This window comes from Phalacrocorax carbo, chromosome 1 (genome assembly GCF_963921805.1).
Source record: "Phalacrocorax carbo chromosome 1, bPhaCar2.1, whole genome shotgun sequence".
Taxonomy (NCBI): domain Eukaryota; kingdom Metazoa; phylum Chordata; class Aves; order Suliformes; family Phalacrocoracidae; genus Phalacrocorax; species Phalacrocorax carbo.
Window position 1 is genome coordinate 117899918 of NC_087513.1, and position 21140 is coordinate 117921057.

General features: G+C 36.2%; 2 protein-coding genes across 4 annotated transcripts in view; one reads left to right on the forward strand and one right to left on the reverse strand.

Moving 5' to 3' along the window:
• The window catches only part of TTC3 (tetratricopeptide repeat domain 3), a 71262-nt gene that overhangs the window by 47211 nt on the left and 2911 nt on the right, over positions 1-21140 (forward strand). For 2 of the 3 annotated variants that reach the window (XM_064471557.1, XM_064471566.1), the window contains exons 26-42: positions 555-691; positions 2388-2702; positions 3367-3630; positions 4073-4119; positions 5730-5786; positions 7172-7248; positions 8021-8173; positions 8539-9445; positions 10636-10701; positions 11426-11575; positions 12808-12947; positions 14354-14422; positions 15096-15192; positions 16185-16285; positions 17507-17600; positions 18230-18328; positions 20443-20864. In XM_064471557.1, the coding sequence (XP_064327627.1) occupies positions 555-691; positions 2388-2702; positions 3367-3630; positions 4073-4119; positions 5730-5786; positions 7172-7248; positions 8021-8173; positions 8539-9445; positions 10636-10701; positions 11426-11575; positions 12808-12947; positions 14354-14422; positions 15096-15192; positions 16185-16285; positions 17507-17600; positions 18230-18328; positions 20443-20864 (3195 nt within the window). The remainder of the gene's footprint in view (positions 1-554; positions 692-2387; positions 2703-3366; positions 3631-4072; positions 4120-5729; positions 5787-7171; positions 7249-8020; positions 8174-8538; positions 9446-10635; positions 10702-11425; positions 11576-12807; positions 12948-14353; positions 14423-15095; positions 15193-16184; positions 16286-17506; positions 17601-18229; positions 18329-20442; positions 20865-21140) is intronic. The other variant, XM_064471574.1, reaches the window with a different exon arrangement.
• Positions 19862-21140, reverse strand: part of VPS26C (VPS26 endosomal protein sorting factor C) — a 32442-nt gene continuing 31163 nt past the window's right edge. The window contains exon 9 of the mRNA XM_064471700.1: positions 19862-19986. The gene's annotated coding sequence lies outside the window, so the exon portion shown is untranslated. The remainder of the gene's footprint in view (positions 19987-21140) is intronic.

Consider the following 21140-nt stretch of genomic DNA (forward strand, 5'->3'; position numbering starts at 1 on the left):
GTTCCACAGCACTTACTGTCTAACCAACCTTGTGTGAATGTTTAGAAGTATAAATAAAAACTGTATATAATGATGCTAGTTCTGTTGTTGATGCATGTGCCTTTGACATAACTGAGTTTACACATTTTGGTTAAGTGAGTTTATAGACAATGAGCAATCATGGTGAGAGGATGAACAAAATTGACTTTTAAAAGTTAAGGAAGGCAAATGTTAATATTTGGTTCAAAAGGCTGAGTTATAAATTAAGAAAAAAAACCTGATAGTATTTAAGTTAATCCTAATTCAGACATCATTAACGGGAGTAAAAGTTACTGCATCTTGAGGGTATTCTTACATTTACGTACTTGATCTTTATGAAACTTTAATGAAATTTTGTCGTCTTAACTTCTAAATAAAACCTAGCTTTATTATATTTGTACTTTTCAGCATAATATTTTATAGTAGAACGTAGCTTATAGCTACTGTAAGACATCAAAAATAACTGAGAAATGCCTAACTTATTTGGCAACTTATCTAACTAATGTTATGCTCCTCGCTTAATCACTTTTATTCAGTCTTAGGAAGTTAAAAATGAAACGAGAAAAAAAATTACGAAGAAAACGTGCACGAGAAGAGGCACAGAATTCTGCTAAAAAGAAAATAGAAGAAAACCAGATGGGAAACGAACCGTCTCAATACAAACATCACAGTGGTATGTGGAAATATATTGTTCTAAGTTATCGTGAAGTAGCATGATTAGCATTCTGAATGTCCCAAGTCAAATTATAGCAGAATACTAATATTGAACATAATCCCCTCCTTTAAATATTTGCATTTTTACTTAAGATTACTTTTATTTCAGTTCTGTAAGAAGTTAGTGTACAACTGAGTTCCTTGTAGAAATCCTTTCTTCATGCTTTATTGGTTCATGAAGAAGCAGCCTGAAGAGGGCACAGTCTCAAATTCCAAGTTAATCTATTTAAAAGTGGTTTCAGAAAAAGCTTTATGCCAAACAAGTTAGGACACCGCTACAGAAAAAAAAATCAGAACTGCATTTCAGATAAAGACAGAACAATATCCTAAGTGCAGAAAATGCAGTTTTGACTTGAAAAGTATATTTCAGGGGATAGGGGAAAATAAAATACTTCAACCTGTCAGTATATAGTCAGTTAATGCTTCAGCTTTTGTGTTACAGTTATGTTGGTCTGCAGTGTTCTGTATTTCAGAGGTGTGAACTTCCCACTGTATTTTGTATTGGGGCAATCTAGAGTGCAAATAAAAATGGGTGACTTTTTAATTATTTTTTGTCTGTATTATTAGCTTTAAAATAGTGCTCGTGTTAATTGGTGTTGGCCAACCTTTAAAATTTGTTCTGAGTTAATTCTGTGGTAAAATTGAAGTCTTACATGTCTTTGGAGACAAGCTATATGTTACCCTGTTTTTTCACTTGGGGAAATTTTGTGAGGAAGTCTTTTAAAAAAACCATCTAATTTAATCTCCCAAGCTGATGAGAGGTTGAGAAGCCAATTTTCAGGGGAGAGCTAGACCATAAAGGGTTTTTCGTTTAGTTTTTAGCAGCCATAGTTACCTTCAAACAAGAACAAATTGGTTGTAAATTGGGAGAGGAGCACAAGTGAGAGGAGTGGTTGTTTGAGTGCACATTTGTAAGATACAGAGGTTTTTAATGCAGAGGCCTGCAGGATAATTTCAGGCGTGACTTATACATGTAGAGTTCATTGAATCTGTTAATATGCTTGGAACTGTTTGTGTTACAATGCTTAATTATTCTAGGTATAGTATGTAGTGCTTTGTTTTTTAAAAAAATTCTTTTCAGATCTACATCTTTTCTCTATAGTTACTGTCAGTTAAGCTCTGAAAGTGGCATTCTGTAAACGTGTGATCTTGAAGAATAATGAAAGATGAAGGCAGATATGAGCCAGGGATCTTTTTCATTCTTGTTCTACAAAGAACCAGCAGCAGGGTCAGGGCAAAGGTTTGCTACTAGGTGTATGCCTGAGCATTGAGAAGTGTGCCTTTGCTCTGGGAACTGATGCTTGGGGGAGTTCTGTCTCTGCATCATGGCTGGCATGCAGCCCACACAGATAAATCTGTATAGACAATTGCTTGAAGCCACCGTTACTGGCTGGTAACTTTTTTTCCCCGGGTCTAGTTAAGGTGCTAAGGACTTTTTCTTTGTGTAAACCGAATTTAAAACAATGTTGTGTCAAATTCATAATACTAAGGCTAGTTTATAAGGAAAGTTACATATTCTGTAATTTTCAGTGGTGTGATAAAGCAAATAATTAAAAACACAACTTAGTCCAAATTATCTGTACTTCAAAGTTCATGTTTTTAATTGTGGCAAACAGACACAAAATCTTTTTTTTATTTTTTTAATCCTGTTATAGGTTATGTTCAGGATTTGTATGCTGGTGATCGAGTCCTGCAGCATATCAGTCGAAATGCTGATCAAATAAAAACAGCTGTTGGTGATGCTTCCAAACTATTAAAGGAATTACTTTCATGGTTTGTAATCAGTGAGGAGGATTACATGTCATATTCCAAAACTAGCAGCATGTCACATGAAGTGATGGAGCAGCTCATCAGTTACTTAATTCATGAAAAAAACAGAGTAAAAACAAGGGCTTTTATCCACGTGCTGAGTGAGCTGGAAGAGGTGGATCCCAAATTACACAAGTGGCTGAAACATCTTAACAACTTGGGTAGGCTATATGTTTGTGTAATAGCAGAAGACCTTACCCTTTCATAATTGTTCAGTTTACAGATGAAAAATTAACCTCCCTATTTTCCAGTTTTGCTTTCTTAACTTTAAATGGGAAGGTAAAGCTTTCTTCTTTTTCATTTACTTGATCCTTAGCCAGGATTTCTAGAGAAGAAAGTACGACCATTGGTAACATGGAAACAACCTCTCTTGTCTCTGCAAGTAAAACATTTTAATGTGGGCAGGACTTTGTCCATGTAGGAAAGAGAAAACTCAACAGATTTATTTTTAAATGTCTTTATATTTTATAATGGGCTTAAATAATACTTAAATTATAATATTTGTGTAATTAATAAGATGCCAAAACCTTGGACAAGGTTTGGGTTCTTAATTCTGTTCTGTTGCTTCCACGTCCTTTAAGGAATTTATGTAGATTTATTATACAAATAATAATTTGGTGTTGACTAAGAGTAAAACGTATATAAACTACATTTATCTTTTTTGTTTGCATTTTCAAGATACAAAATGTTTAACATGATCTATTTCAGCTACTGTATATTTGGTTTCTAGAACAAACTGTTCCTCTTTGAAGAGGAATGTCACACTGTAAGCACTAAAACCATGAAGCTGGAAGGAAATGTTGGGGTTTTTCTAATCTCTCTTAGGTCTGACAGCTACAAAGAACTTTCTCCTTCAGTATGGACAATTTTTAAAAGAGCTTGACCTTTCTATTTTAACCACACTCTGGAATGAGAAATATGGTAGTAAATTTGACCATGTGACAACTAGTTCTGAAGACAAAGAAATTCGTGATTATTTCTTAAAACCACCCCTAGAGAAAACCCGTTGTTTTATATGGCTGTTAGAAGACAACAGAGAAAATTTTCCATTTCTTCACGAAGCTTTAGATGAATTCTTTGATAAAATGGGTAAGTATGCAAAGTTCATCATCCTTACAAGCCTTTGGTTTTGTCTGGTTTTACACCACATTTGACAGGCTCTGTAAAAGGCTGAAACCTCAGCAAACTACTAACTGCCTCAATATATGGGGTCCTCTGTGTTCAGTGCTTACAAGGCAATACGGGCTCAAAAGGCAAACCACCCTTTTCTACATCACATGCTGCTGTTTTGTTTCATGTGCCACAACCAGCATCTGAGTTTACCTTTCTGCATATAAGTTGTCCAACCAAAATAACTATTTGTCTTTCAGTTGAAGCACAAAGATTCTGCAACCACAGCCTTTGAGCTGCTTTGGTGGTATTTGATAAAGGATAATAATAATAATTACTGTAATTTCATAGCTCACAATTATAAGTTACGTCCATAAACAGATATAATAATATTTATATAACTTTGTTATCCTTTCAATAGATGACCCTACCATTATATTAAAGAAGCAGGGAAATGAAAATAGTTCGGTAAGTGAACTTAATGTCTTTTTGGTATAAACTCAGAATCAAGTATGATGTTTTAAAAATATGCAAAAGTCAATAGACACATGCATCTCTTGGTTTATTTTACATTATCATCTGTCAAACCTGATTAGAGATTTACTCTTTTGTTTTATCTTCTCTCTCCCCATCCTCCCTTTTCTTAAAGCGTTTGAAGACCACGTACCGTTTACCTAAACTTATGTCAGTAAAATACTTGTTTAGGGTTTTCTGTTTAGTTAAAACACAAACTGACATGATACTTTTTAGGCTAGGAGCATTTCAAGGATGCAGATGAGGAGGTTGTAGCGAAAGCAGATGAGGGTACACTGATGTCCTGTGTCACTTCCTTTAGACAGAGAAAATAAGGCAAATGAGGTGCATGGGAACAGCATTTAGATATTACTTGATAACAGCAGCTTAGTGTTAACTTTAAAAAAAGTCTCTTTAAAATTATCATTGGGGAATTAAAAAAGTGCCCAATTTCCAAACAGAGAGACTCTTACTAACTGCCATATCTGCATATGACAACTGAACTTGAAGACTGAATCTTCCTCGAGAGTGCTTAACTTCAACTTGCATAATTTTGGACACTAACTGTACTGTATATTTTACAGTCCAAAGCAAGAAATGGGAAGGGAATTTGACGTTTGTTCCACTAATAAGCAAAGTAAATTTGAAGCGGGTTAGACATATTTTGCATTTGTTCATTACAATTTATAGATGCTTTTCAGATTCAACACGTAAAGTCTTAAACTGTACATAATTCTGGACCACTTTTTGATTAGTATCTTAATTAAAATCCATTCTAATTGGCAGAATATTAAGTTTTTTGGTTAATTATGTGTTTGAGGCACTCTCATTTAAAATTATCCTAGCCTGCAGATAAATTTTTCTGTACAAAACCAAGATTTACTTTTGATACAGAATAACTCTTGAGAGTTAATTAATTAATATACATCCTAATATGATGTGAAACAATTTGATTTTTCATTTTGTGAATTGGAAATCCAAGAATTAAATGAAAGCTGTTACAATAAAACTAATTCTATTTCAGTGTTACTTATATTCTAAAATAAACTGTAAGTTACTGTTAGTAGAGTTATATAAATCTATAATCACAGTCCTATTAAAAAGTGAAAATGCATTTTAGCTCCTTCATCATTGCATACCTTAGAAAACTGAAGTGACCAGAACATTTGACAGTTCTGTTTGCTGCTTTTTCCCCCCAAAAAACTGTGTATATGGGATGTCACAGCTGCTTAAATATGCAATTTCAGCTATAAGTAATGAGTAAGCATCTGAAATGCTGAAACGACAGAATATTCTGTTTTTAAAAATCTATGTGTTTAAAGAGGAAAATGATGACAAGGAACAAAAGGAATTAAGTCTAGCAAAGCTCTGGGTATTTTTGTGTTTTCCAGCTGGGCATGGAGTGGGAGGGGGGGAGGATTACATGGCTAACCTTGTCAATCTTGCTGGTCAAACCAGGATGAGAATTTTAACATGAAACTTTTTAAAATTTACATGCTGGTTTTGGAAATGCATCGTAATTTTGTTGTAATGAAAAACCCAATGTTTTTCTTTTTCTCTTTCAGACTAATGGTATCAAAGTTAAAAACAAAAATAGGAAGAAGAACTCAAAAGACTCAAGGGTCAGTAACTTTTTAGCTGCTTACTACAAATAAGTTTTTTAGAATTGCTGGCATTCAGATGTTTAGAGGCTGTTTTCTTAAATACCTTCTGGAGACTCATTCATGAAGTAGTTTCTCGTGAAGTAAAATAATGCTGTTAAGACTAAATTATTACAGGGTTGGTTTTTTTTTTTTTAAATAGCAATTTGTCAGTATAAAATGTATTTCTAATCTCAGAAAAAAGTTATTTATGAATAAATTTGGCTCTGACTGGATACCGGTATGTTCAGTCTATCCACTGTCTTCCTTCTGAATGACTGTTTTAATCTTAATTTCTCATACGGGGGAAATTAAAAACAAACAAACCCCACAAAGCATCTGTGAATACAGTAAACTGACTGCACTATGTAATTAATAGTTAATGCTTCATTTCCTTTTGTACTGATAAACAGCGAAGTTGGAGAAGGACATTTTACCAGACATTTTGAGAAAGAAAAATGTGTCCTTACCCCTCATGAAATAGTTCTGAAATTATGTCTTTGCTGTCTTTTCTGACAATTTTTACATATCAGTGATGAAGATGCAAGTGTATGGTTTGTTGTTCAGGAAAATATTATTAGTTGTCCAGCATTTCATAGATTTTGCTAGGAATAATATTCTACCTGAAACTTAAAATGTCTTTCATCCTGCTTTTCTAGGATTTTGCTCTATTGAAAGCTTCAGACCTTCTTTGTTTCCTCCATGCCCGTACCTTTTTATAATTTTACTAGAATGTCAAGAGAAAACTTAAGGTTTTTTTTTTCTAATTTCGTCAGTCTGTGTATTTCTAAAGTTATTAAACAGTAAAAATTAAAAGACAACTAAGACATTTGTAAGGGTGAGCATACGAATAACAGGTGTCGTATTAAAACCATGTGGAACTAGGGATAACTCAGACTTGCTTGTAGTAAAACTATTAAAGCTTGAAGACTCAAAAATGTAAAGGAAGAGATTCCTAGAAAGTCAGTGGAAAGGAGTTATACAGAAGTCTTAACAAAGTGAAGCTGTAGTGCTGTTTGGTTTTTTTTAATCCAAAGTCAGTGAAAAATCAGGATAATCTAGGATTTTTATGAAATTGGTAAAAAAAAAAAACCAACAACAACAAGAAAGAGGGAGGTTGGGCTGAATTTCCCAAATTCTCTTTGCAAAATAAGTTCTGGAGAAGAAATTAATAATTTTAAATTAAGAACTTTCTCGATATGGCTTAGCACTGATAATTGTACTTAAGTTCTGCAGTTCATAATATGGCATCTGAGCATGATAAAGTTACAGAACAAGGATCAGTATAAACAAGTTAGTTTTTACAGTGGATCATTTTGCATATACTTTTGTGAGATAAAAAATGCCAATGATCTGTTTTTAATTAGTCTATTTTAGTATTATCCAGTGGAGTCAGTACTGCACCACGAGAAGAAGATAATATATTTATAGAAGAAAATACTTTGTAAGTACCGCCATGCATCTTTGCTTTTATTGCCCAAGCTCCAAAGTGCTTTGCAGGTACCAGAGAAGACGGAGTCTTCGGAACACCAAGTTAACATCCAAGTATTTTTGATATGAGCTTGTGTAGAGGCATTATTTCTCTGCTTCCAGGACAGGTGTAAGGGGTACTAGGATTTTAAAGATCTTAACAATGTAGGAGGTAACCAAGTGGTTGCCAGGCTGCAGCCCAGTACATCTTCCTGGCCAAAAGCTATTCTTTCAAGTAAGATCTTACTTGCTTCATCTTCCATTTTAATGTAGCAAGAAATTAGTTAATATATGTGTACATGCTCTATCAGTCACAACTGAACTTTTCCATCCATACCATATCAAGCAGGTTGCGATATTGAGTTGAGATCATCTGTAGGGCGTTGCTCAGAATTTGTGCGTTTAATCAGGGGTCAAATTCTTGTATTCTGAGTCCAGTTTTGCTCTTCCTTATAGATGTAAAAGCTGCTAGGCAAGAGCTAGGCAGCAGCATTTCTATTTATTTATTTATTAGCTAGTGAAAGGTCTGTTCATAAATTTAACAGCTAAGTATTTGGGGATAGTGATTATTCTACTTGTTAGAAAAAAGTTTGCTATTGGGGTATATTTTATGCGCTATGTCGTTACCATACGCTATACTGTTTTCAGTATATGTGAAAAATACAATTATTTTCAGGGACAAGAATTACTGTTCATATGCACTATTTATTTCTTCCTTTTTTTTTTCTTTTTTAAAAATACTACAGAGATTTTACAAATTCCTATGAACCATTTGTAATCCCAGAATATCTTCGAGGGCAACTAGAGGAATTTGAAGCTCTCTGTGACATTTCAAATAGTAACAGCTATCAAAGACTTTTGGATAATAGCCCAGATCAAACCTGTGAGAGCTTATATGAGTATGTATACATTTCTGTGCTTAGCAGTTTAAAGGGTTTAATATTACTGCATAATTTTTATAACCTATTGTATTAAGTCCAGAATTTGAGTCCTGGTGGTCTGGTATACATAGGTATGTACATAAAGGTACTAATGCTTCGAAATTGTTGCATGTTTTTAGTAAGATGTGGACAAGCGAGAGTATTGTAGAAAATTTTTATGCATGGCTAGAACACCATCTTCCAAATGATTGTTCTTCAGTAGTTCTAGAGGTTCTTTTCTTTTAAGTATTGTTGTGAAAATATAAAGTGTGAAAAGTGTGAAATATAACTCTAGATTTACATGAAAGAAAGTGTGATTAATAATGACAACTTTTTTTTTTAAGGTATTTCTCTCAAATCCTGGAAAAATATGGCCCTATGGAAATTAGTAATGAATTACTAGTTGGGGAATATGAACATTTCCCTGAAGAAGTTCGAAAGATTGTAGAAGATGAAGGTGGTCTGAAATCTTTTCTTCTGAAATCCCGTCATTTCATTATGGTGGATAATCTTGTTGGCTTAAGAAAGCACGCAGTTCTTATGAAAGAAAATACAAACAGAAATGAGACTGGAGATAATGAAATAAAAAATGATAGAGTCTGTGATGTGCAAGAAAAGTCTTCCCAGAACAAGCTACAGTTAAATCCAGCTGCTAAGGAATTCAAACCGCTGTCTTACCCTAAGCAACCCCATATATTAACATCTACTGACTTAACAGTAGCAGGCTATGAGGTTCCACAATATTTGTCCTGGGCTTTTCCTACTTCACATAAATGGATGCATTCTTTGCATAGTCAGAATATTGATACCACAGAAAATCAGTCATCGTTTTCAGACATTTTAGTAAAGTGCTTTGATTCTCAAAATCCGGGTATATTTTTGCCTCAGACTTCCTGGCGTTATCCATATGAAAGAATATTGCCAGTGCCTTCTCAAATGCCTCTCATTTCAAATGTTGCCGAGCAACCCAGTTATATTTATGCTGATCATGTAGCTCATCAGGATAATGACAAATCAGCAATTTCAGACAGAAAATACGTCTTCAGCAGTTCTATACCAACTGAAATCCAAACACATGAAGACCCTCAGTGCCAGCTGGAGAACTCAGATAAAACATTTTATGAAGACAGTTTTGATGCTGCAGATAGTAAAAATGAAGCTGAATGTGGTATACAGGTTAAGACGGAAAAAGAAAGCAGAGGTATAACTCTAATGAAAAACAATCCTCATACAAGGATGATAGCTGTTCAGGTAAGAAATTAACATGGAACAATTATTTGAGAGCTTTTAAGTGATAAATGACAGCGTTGAGCACTGGAAAGTGCAAGTCCTCTTTGAATTATTTCTTTATGCGTTCCCAAATGAGCAAGTGTTGTATGGAATTTCAGGAGCAAATATTCAAGTAATACTTCAAGGATCTTAAAAGTAGTATTTAGCATTCTCTAGTACGTACCTACCAAGGAAAGGCCACGAGTTGAAAGATACTGAGGTGTTTATCAGACTGGGATCTTCCTTAGAACTTGCAGTTTACATTGCTGATGCTTTCTACAACTACTCGTTAGTCATTTGTAATTCTTCAAAGAGGTCAATGAATTTTGTTCTGCCTGAAATTTCAGGCAGATCTTTTGTCTCAGAATCAAAGGAGGGAACTGGTACACATAGGTTTAAACTTGGCTTTAAAAGTTAGGGGAAGTCCTTCTGTGTCGTCATTTTTCTGTCTTTTTGTTTGGTTCTTGAACACATGCACCAAAGAGGTTATAGAAGAGGGAACATTTTTCCATTTAGTGAATTCTGGTTAGCAGAGATTAAGAGAGTACTAGGCAACAGATATCTTTCTGTTTGCAAAAGTGTGGTAGAGCAAGGCAATTAACCTTGTCTGACTATGATCGTTAATAGTCTATTAGGACGGCAACATCATCAACTGGATCTTTGCACAATTAGATTTTAAACTTCAGTTCTTTCAGTAAGCCCTTGATGGGTGGTATTAGAGGAAGACAAGCGGAGACTGAGGTTTGTGAAGTCTCATCCTTTCTAAGTAGGGGCACTTCTGTAGTAGATCTTGAGGTTTGCAGGAGCCACAAAACACGGCTCCTCAGTGAGCTGTCAGACACTTTTTTTGCAAGTCTTAAGTTTTCAGCCATGTAGAGCACAGCTATGTTTAAAGACTCAGAGAACTGTTCTTAATATAAATGCTTCATGCGTGGTCTGTTAAACTAGGCAAAGATTACAACAACAAAAAAAGGTGCTTTCAGTAAAGATTGAGGTGCGTTTCAGAAACACTTGCATAATTTCTTTTTACACTGTAGGGAGACCTACTTCGTAATGTATTTGGATTTATAAAGTTGTAGGTTAGGTACAGAAGCTCCAAAACAGAGATGACCTAGTAGTTGCATGTATAAACTAGAAAGCTTTTTATCAGCTAATGGTTCTTTGTATTCTAGGTAAATTGTGAAGTAGCTGATAGGGAAACAAATACCTTGCCTTTTCATCCATTTGAAGTGCAACAAGTAAGTTACCTGCATATTTGTTTATATTTCTCATAAGAAGGTTAAAGGAATCCCAAAAATTTAGCAGTGAAAAGATAAGTTCTCTGAAAATTACATGTTTTAACAGTTTTATTTTTTATTTTGGTTTGCTTGGTGGTGTATGTGCATGTGGTTTGTGGTTTGGTTTTTTCCGGGGGGGGGGGGGGGGCGGCGGAGGGCGGGAAGGGGCAGGGGTAGTTATTCCCCCACCCCCCATTCACGTTGGGCTGTATTCTGTGATATTGTTCTTGGAAACTTCACGTAAGCCCACAACAAGGAAGCTTTGGAGCTTTGTTCTGTAGCTATTCAGATGTTGGAGTATGTTTTAGGGAAATCTAGTATTTCCTCTCCAAAAATCTTGAGGTTTGATTTAAATACTCCATTTGGGCATACAGACAGCTCAGACTGGGGCTAATGGTAGTCGTATGCCTTTACACGGAGATAAATGTGAGAAAACGTGGCCTTTGAACTCACCATATTCCATTCATGGCCAGAAATAAATGTTCATTTCCTGACCTGGATTGAAACTGTTATACAACTTTCTCTTAAACACACCCTCCAAAACCAACCAACAAACAGAACCCCCAACCACACTCAAGATTTTAAATCTCACCTGGCAGTAGACTGTTCCTTTTAGACATCATGAAAGTGTGTCGCCCTGTGGTAACAGATCTTAAATTGTTTTTTATAATTGATTTATTCTCAGGGAGATAGTCTACGTATGGAAAAAGAGCATCAGGTATTGAAAGAACAACTCAAAGAGGCACAGGAAAAATATGAACAGTTACAAAACCGAAGCTCGGCAGAAATAGGTGCTTTGGAAGAGCTCCTAAAAAAAAGTGTTGAAGAGACGGAGGTAATGTTTTTATCCATGCAACAGCGGGACAAACTGCAGTGGCTCACAAGATTGCTTGTAACTGATCAATAGGATTTTTGAAACTTGACTAGTCCTCACTGCTGTGAAGTCTAACTTGGCAAACCTCACAATCTTTGTGTGTCATCTTCCTTCTAACACACTTAAGCGCATAGGATATCAGTTGCCTCCATCTAGTGGATAGGTATTGGGTTTGGTTCAACCAAAGACCAAAAAATCACTGCACTGCTGACTACACTTTCCTTTTCCTTGATTTGTTGGGATTGCTAACAGGCTTTATTTCCATGAAAATGTCTTGGAGCAAGAGGAGTAGCCCCCAAACAACACTATCATTTTGACTTCATTATATTTGTAGTTAAAGCTGTAGATGCTGCAGGCTACCCTTTTGTCTACGTGAAAAGGAATTGTTTCATTTTAAAAAAAAATTTCAGGTGAGACTAAAACCATCTCTCCCCATGCCCTCTCTTAATCTTTAGTAACATGGAGCCTGTCATTCAATCTCAGCTTGATTTCTTTTTTTTTATTTTTTCCTTTTTCCCTTTCAGTGGTGTGTTGGAGTAAAGTCAGGTACTGCAGCCTGGGACCTCCTGAGTGCTAGCTTTACCATTGGCTGCGAGTAGCCTGGCAAACTTTAATATGAGGGATGATGGAGTCTCACAGCTGTTTTTCTGTATGAATATTTGGTAAAAAACGTGAGCTCCAAAAGTTTTGAGCTGAAAGCATGGCTGCTGTATGTAAGGTAGATGAACTTGTCCACGGGCATTGTAGGTGCTTTTTACCTTTTTATTTTTTTATATTTCCCAATGATGCATTAATGCTGCTTTGGTGTCTTTTTTAAGCAGTTATGGCAGCCATAAGATTCACTGCTGTCTTGCTCTGTTACGACTTGTAACTTCCCAGTTGTTAGTACTGAAACAACAGTATCAGCACTGATTTTTGAGTTGGATTTCAGTACGTATTTGTATGTGACACCGTGGGACTGGCTTTCTTCTTTTATCTGACTGCAAAACAGGGTTGCAAGTATTCTGAGGTGACCAGATCATTGCAGGAAAGCATTTGTTACTGTGTTGCCCACGCTAAACACCTGAACTAACAGTAAATTAAGCACTAGTAAAACTCTTGTTACTGTAATTTTCACTGGCTTAGCTTCTGCTCTGACTTGCATTTGAATAAAACAGTATTTAAAGAAAACATTTCTGATTTTCTGCTTCTAGGTATCAAAGAATGAACTGGACTGGCTTCATCAAGACTTAGAAGTAAAAGTGAAAAAATGGCAACAGGAGAAAAAAGAAGATCAAGATAACTTAAAATCACTAAGGAACACGGTTAAAAAGAATACAGATGCCAATGATAGGTACTAATTTTATATACAGACTTATATTGCTTTCCCTTTGCTTGATTTTTTTTAAAAGCAGCAGTAAGAATACAGTTATTTCTGACAGACTATGATAAGTTTCAGTATCTACTGATTCCACAATGTATGCAGAGTGAAAACTCACACTTGCTGCCCCGATTGTGTCATTCTGGCATAATCACAGTTAAATGCAATTCTTTGATTAGAGCTGCTGTTAATAGGATCTACATACAACATTATTTAACATAATTAATAAATACTACTCCTTCACTATTTAAGCTGTTCGCACGTTTTCCAGAACTCTTTGGATCTGCATTGCCTTTTCACTTTTCTCCTTCATGATTTACCATTTCTTCCTCAGCGTGCTCCTCTACTGCGTTACGATTAGCATTAAATTTTCATTCCCATTTTCATTCTTCCTTCATCTATTGTACAGTCAACCTAACAGAACTCCGGTCTGCATCTATTTTTCCTACACACTTTTTGTCTGTTCTGCCACGTAGCCTACCTGAGGGTCATCCAAGGATGCATGTTTCCTTCTTTTCTAGTCCTGTCTCTTATTTCTCAGATTCAAGTAAAACTGCAAGAACCACATCACTGCATGTATCTGGTGTGGGGTTTTTTAGCCATCCTTCACTCTACAACAGAAATCTGCAGGGCTTTTCATGGAACTTAAATCAATAATATCAATGTATGAATCCCATCATGACCCTGTGTGCAGCAAACCCAGCTGTTGCCTGGCAATGAGCTCTCCCGGAGGAGCAAGAATCAACCTCAGTCAACTTCTACCAAAGTCAACAAGTGTTTATGAGATCACGTCACGGACGTACTGAAAATTAAATCATGTGTCATTTGATGCAGTATTATCAGTAGCTTTTTCTGAAACATTCTGAACACTTCAGAAATCTCTAAGTAACCTAATCATTGGCTCTGTAACCCGCTAGATGTTTTATTACAGTAATAGGCTGAAATGCGTACAGGTCTGCTTTCGTGTTTTGATTATTTTTATTTTTTTTTTTTGCAAATTACAGGTAAACATTTAAAATAGCTTCTAGATAACTGATGAAACTGACTGACTTAGTAATTTTTCTAATCCTATTTGACAATTCCTACTGTGTTTTTAATGTTCTCAGTTTACAGACTTGAAGGCTTCTGTCCTTGAATGCTGTTGTATTATCTTTAGTCTGAGAGGTTTGGGCCAAATCTCTCTTGAAAAATCATTAGCCTGCTTTTATATTAGTTACTGCTTAATTAGGAATACATTTAAAAGCACTTATAGTATTAAACAGCATATAAACAATAGATTGTCACTGCTGCATAATGGTCACTATGGTTAGAGGAACATGTTATGTATTTGCTTGTGAATATTTTTCAGGACAAGCCTAATAAATGTTTGATTACTCTAGGTATTCGAAGGCCATTGATGAGAAGGAAAAGCAGTATAACATATGTTTAAATACGTACCTTGAGACCAGGTAAAATCCTTATACCTTTCAGCAATATTTACATTTTTCTACTGACATGTCGTTATTGGAATTGTCTGCTTCACTCCGGGTGAAGGCTTAATAAATATCAGCAATTTAACCTATCTCTGTTATTCTCAGTTAGTTTACTTTTACCTATCATAAGTAAATATTATTTTCTTTCAGATATTTAGAATAATGAAAGTCTGGGGTTTCAAAGTACACATTCCCCTTGATTGTTCGATACTGTGTTCTAAAACACGTTAGAAGGTGGGTGTGGTACAGCCCTACTGAACTGTTGTATGTAGCTTTGGATCCTCACACACTCATAGTCCTAAATGTATACAAGGTTATCTAAACATCTCCTAAAAGTTATTGCACATAGTATAAAATCAAGGTTTCATTTATAGATATATTCCTTGTATATGTGATCAGGCTCAGAACAATAATAATTGGATGGCTGCAGTAGTCAAACTCCTTTAAGCTTTTTAGGTTGCACAGTGAAATGTGTTTAAGAAATCGCAAGCCTATACCTGATGGCACAAGCTGTACAATGTAAATGGAGATGCATGGCTCTGAAGAAGAAATAAGTAATAGCTGTAGATAACCCATAAAATGCCATAAATTTTAAATACTACTCTGTTGTAAATGTTACTCAGATACTTAACTTCTTTTTATTTCCCAGTAATAAATTGGCTAACGAGAAAGGAAAATTGGAAGAGCTTGTAAAAAAGAGTCAAGATGACTGCCAAGAGTGTGTGACAAGAGCTGTTAAAGCAGAGGTACGAACAAAAAAAATTTTAAAACACTTTTGCTAGAGGTTGGGTCAATTTGCACTGATAGTAGGTGGGGAAGATAACTGGTGAAATCTTATCTAACAATGTACATTTTAAATAGCATCTCAGACTTTTCATAAGCGTATATCAAAAGCGTTAATCAAATATTGACAAGTGCTGTTAGTGATATTATCCTACAAAACTTTGCAGATCATCAAGGTGTATTATTATTACCATTAACCAGTATTAAAAGTGCACAGAATTTGGGGCATGAAGTATTGCCTCAAACAAAATTCAACTACTAATTCAGTTTCATACTTACCCTTGTTATTAATAGATTTCTTTAGTAAGAATTAACTTCAGGGGCATAAAAAATTCCTTGTTAAAAGTCAGTCATGTTCAGTGAATATATAGCTACATCTTTATCAGGTATAATGGGAATGCAAGAATAGACTTGCATGTTTCACTGAAAGGAGAGTACGGATAAATACGAAGATTTTTTTCCAAAACAGTATTTTTTTATATTGGAAATGCTTTGAATGTCAGGAACAATTCTCCCTTCTTAAGAGCTTGAAGGCTGTCTTATCTGCAGTAGGATTTCATGAAAAGATTAGATTGTTGGTCCGCATTAGTCTTCAACCATGCGGTACTTAAAAGGCTGCCTTAATCACTTCGACTAATACACACAAGTGAATACACACTCACAAGTGAATACACACACACACACACACAGAGGATAAGTTGCAAATGAAGCACTTACGGAAGCTTTCTACTATCAGTTGAAGTGAGTGTAGCCTTTTTATCCTCCCAAAGGCCTGCCAGGGCTGTTAATTCCACTTGAAATCCCTCGTCATAGGAACTGGGGGTGTGTTGTATCTGTTTCATCCAAGTATTGTTTCAGATGCATATTAAAATCTATTTGGAGGTTCTATTCCTTGTGTTACAGCAGTGCTTTTATTGCACTGTTTTGTTTTTTACACTGTTATGTTTTGTTACAGATATCAGTACTCGAAAACTGGAAGGAAACAGAAGTATACAAGCTAAGTGGTGCAGCTGCCAACGCGGAAGCTAATCTCAAGGTGTTGAAGTCATTGAGCAGGTATGGAGAGTTGACACCAGAAATTTCAGTACCACTAGTTGCTAAGTACAAGTAACTACTGAAGGTTTAATCACGACCACTTCACTAGACAATTGCTTTGCTCACAAAAGGATGCTAGCCTGAAAGGTCGGTAGAAATGTAATAGTTAAATGCAGCTTTTCTGAAGCTGAATTTCTTCTTAAATTACCAATATGTGTGATACTTAAGTAGGAGCAAGCTTCTTGTCTTATTCTTTCTTAGAATAAGAAAGTAACACTGCAGAGTATCACTGGGAAAGGGCTGCAATGAAAATAGAGAAGAGTGCAAAAAAGACTGGTGGGCATGCAACAACATTGTTTTGTTCCTTACAAGGAACTAATCTAGCCCTTGGTGTACCTTTTTTAAAACTCTATGCCATGTTCCCTTTCCCTCTCTTTATGATGCCTCAAAATACTGATTTGTGTTTGAGGAGTCCACTTCTAAGATTGGATATGATCCAAGTACCAGTAGTTTAACTGATTTTTAACTTAAAATTCTTTAAGTTAATATCTTTAACTGTGACTTAGATGGTAGGGTGTCGTGGTTTAGCCCCAGTCAGCAACTAAACTCCATGCAGCCGCTCGCTCCCTCCCCCTGGTGGGATGGGGGAGAGAATTGGAAGAGTAAAAGTGAGGCAACTCATGGTTTGAGATAAAGACAGTTTAATAGTAAAAGCAAAAGCTGCGCGCAGAAGCAAAACAAAACAAGGAATTCAGTCACTGCTTCCCATGGGCAGGCAGGTGTTCAGCCATCTCCAGGAAAGCAGGGCTCCATCACGCATAACGGTTACTTGGAAAGACAAACACCATTACTCCAAACGTCCCCCCCTTCCTTCTTCTTCCCCAGCTTTATATACTGAGCATGATGTGATATGGTATGGAATATCCCATTGGTGGTCAGTTTGGGTCAGCTGTCCCGGCTGTGTCCCCTCCCAGCTGCTTCTGCACCCGGCAGAGCACAGGGAGCTGAAAAAGTCCTTGACCAGTGTAAGTGCTACTTAGCAACAACTAAAACATCTCCTCATTATCACCGCTGTTTCCAGCAAAAATCCAAAACACAGTCCTATACCAGCTACTATGAAGAAATTTAACTCTATCCCAGCTGAAATCAGGACATAGGGGAAGGAACTGTTGTACTAAAACCTTAGGTCTTAAACAAAAATAATGGGAATCTTGAGTTTAACTGAAAATATTAATATTTCAGCAGCTCAGCTTCAGCAGCATCTAAGTTGAAGTCACAGATTGATTCTTGGGAAGTATTTATTTCAAATGTAAAGAAACAACTGGAAAAAGTAGAGGTAAGCTTTCATTTCTCTTAATGAGCTTTAAGTTGAACTTTGGAAATTAAACCAGCATAAATACCTTAAATAATTTTGCATTCCTTTTTTAAAAGACCAGTAGCTTGTCCTCCCAATCCTGAACCGTTTTTTGTTTTGTTTTGTTTTTTTTTAAATGAAAATCCAGTTTTAAGTCCAGTTTATTTAAGTATAGTTAAGTTACAATCAATATCTTCAATTTTATAAAGACAAAAATCTGTCCTTTATACACTCGCTTCAGAATTGGATCCCACATTAACAAGTCTACTCTCTTGATTCTTTTGTATTTTTTGAACTTTGGAAATCTATGCAACTTCTTTCAAAACAACAGAAAGCTCTCTCTGCAAAGCTAAGATGTAAAATGTCTAGGCTGAGTTTTAAAAACTAGAAAGGGTTTCCCAAACCCTTTCAAGCATCAGTGCAAGCACTTAAATACAGATTCCTGTTACTATAGAGAGTGGTAGCCTTACGTCTCCATTTGAAAGGCCTGGTATCTTTGGTGTTTTGCAAAAAAAAAAAAAAAAAAAGTAGTTGTGTTAATGCCATTTTAAAATCTTTAAATAGAGCTTTAGTTAATGCTAAGTGGAGGATAAAATGTTTTCCTTCTGCAGGCTGAGTATGAAGAAAAAATTCAGATGGTGAAAAACGGTGTACGGAACTGCCTCACTAAACTGGAAACTGTGGAGTTTTCTTCTCCTCCAAGCGTCTTAGTATGTATCTTACATTTGATAGCAGTTTGTTAAGAAGTTCTTTTAAGTTTGCATCGTCATGGCTATCCGTTATAGGACATGTACATAAAGAACTTGAATATATAGCTTTGAATACAAAGTAATCTGGCTCTCCGTACATCCAGGTCATGTTCAGAAGGGAAAGGTGACTGCAGATTAGCATGATGAGAAGCACATTCTCAAGTCCTTTGAGAGGCTTAAGCTGTTTAAAGTTAACTTTAAAATGCTTCATGTTCTGTCTGAATTGGGACTAGTGTTTTTGCATCTCATGACTTTCCTGTAGCACCAAAATCCATAGGGACAAGGCCCTGTAACACCAACATGTGTATGTAACTGATTACAAATACCAAAACCTACTTCCAGTCATATCTGTTATGAACTAGATGGGAGTATAGCCATTCACGGAGATGCATCTGTAATTACTATGTCCCAGATAAATACTATTTAAAAACATTTTCTCATGGGCCAGCAGTTCCACAGATGCTTTGCTGAAATCATGTTGGTTACTTCTGAACCCTGCAATTGTTCCTGGTGCAAGGACAAAGTTGATGTCTAAGTCAATACTCTCTGAAGTGTTCATCAGCATGGTGGTGGTGAGACACGTGACAGTGGTAAAATACTTACAGCCAAGCTAGCTGCAGCTGCGCTACAAACTACCTACATGGTGCCGTTCACTGAGGGTAAAACTGAAACCAGGGCACAGAGCCGGTGCCCAGTCCTGAGGACAAACAGCATTGAGAAACCAGCAGACCTGGGACAGTTCAGAGTAAGGAAAAAAGGGTTCAGCCATCTCTCAAAATAGGGGAGATAACTGACTCAGTAAGTAGAATGCATTCATAGTGCACGTGCGTACGAAATCACTGAATTCACTGAAGGTGCTGCACAACTTCATATATATCCTCTGCAGAAAGTAATGGGTTTTTTCTTTTGTTTGGTATTATTTAGATTCAAGGCTCTGTTCTAACACTGTATATTTATGATTGTTACTACATTTTTCCTGGGCTTACAAAAGCAATAGTTACAGTTATGCTTTCCTGCATACCTTTTCTTCCCCACTTATCCTGAGATACCTCCTTTCTAGTTATTGGCACGGAACTCCTACAAATATGTAGATAACTTAATTACCATCTGTAGGTTACCATCAATTTACAGGTTGGGAAAGAGCGACTTTTGAGCCTCTTGTTCTGCATTTGGTATCTTGTTTTTACTGCAGTAATACAGGAATAATGTTTCAGAATAGAGAGTGGTAGTTCTTCTGGCTTTTAGAGGACTTTAATAAGCAAATACCAAGTCCAAATTAAAAAGACTTGAAAACCCCTTTTCTCCCTGTTTAATTCTTTTCATTAAACACCTTTAGACAGAAGGGAAAATATCACTTCAAAAAGGTGGTCAGCTAAAGAACACAGAACAAGAACCAGCAGGATTGACTCTGAAGAATGCAGAATTTTAGTTCTGTGTGTTAGAAAGCCACCTTCCTAGAGCAGTCAAGTTCTGAAACAAGTAAGAGTCATGGGGTCAAACAGCTAAACTTTTATTAAGTAGTTCTTCCCATTTATGGAAGAGAGTCATTAGTGCAAAGTCTTCCTGGATCATGTCAGCTCCAAGTTTTCCAACATGCTGACTACAGCCGACATGGGTTTCTGTTAAAAAAAAAAAAAAAAAAAATTATTACACTGGATTATATGTAGATTATATAAGCCATGAAAAGCAGTGGATTTTGTATTTTCAAATTGGTGGCACTTCTTCAAAGCAGTTCTGTTTCCACCACCAACTTCAAGCTATATATCTGCACAACGTACGGCTGCCCAACAGCTGTGCATTCCTTAGCACATCAAGGATAAGTTAAAGGAACAGTTTGCAGATGTGCAGATGTCCTATTTAATCCTGTTGCAGACAGGTTCTCTATACGTAGTACCTGTTAAAGAGCACCTTTGTGCAATATTTTAATCTAGGTAAAGCAAGTTAAGATGAATCAATGCGACCTTCCCGTTCCTAAGCATGACCAAATCTGTCATAGTTCATGCTGCAAATACTCAAAAGAGTTCTGCTCAATTTGTTTTAATCACTTTTTCCTGTGAAATCTGTTTATTTCTTAGACAAAACAAGGCGGACCTCCAGCTGGTGACCCAGCCATTGTCATGTGTTCCTCTGCATCTGCACACCCTAATGTGCTTCCTGCATTTTCAAATTCTGAAGATCAAGGTCCAGCACATGCTTCATTTAACACACAGGCCGGAGTTAAGCCAGCATATGCAAATTCTAAGGCTTGCTCCACAAGTGGCGGATCAGTGAAAACATACTCCAAGCCCCTTGAAGTGTTGTATTCTGATAAAGTTTTGGCAAGTTGCCCGTCAGGGGTTTCTGGAAGTAATACTCCAAATGCCCAGCCAGACCAGGCCCACCAAGATGACTCAGCTGTACGCCTGAGGCCTTCTGGACTTCCAAGCAACAAAACGGTTCCAAAAGCATTTGAAAATATTATTGTGCGTCTACAGAGTATATTCCCAAACTATAGCAGGTATTTTGTTTTAACGAGAGTCATGTTATGTTGAGTAATAGAAGTTCTGAGCATCCAATGATGAAGTACAAAAAGAATTATCTCTTTGTCGATGACTTCCATTTCCCGAGAACAGTAATGTTAGTTCTTCCCCTCCCATGCAGTGAGGCATTCCTTAAGGGAATAACACACCTGTGGTGTCCCCTTATGTGTTTTGGGGTTTTTTTCCCAATTAGAACCACTAACAAATAGAAGCATTATTTTATGGTTTGGCGTTTTTTACGATTGAGGCAGTTC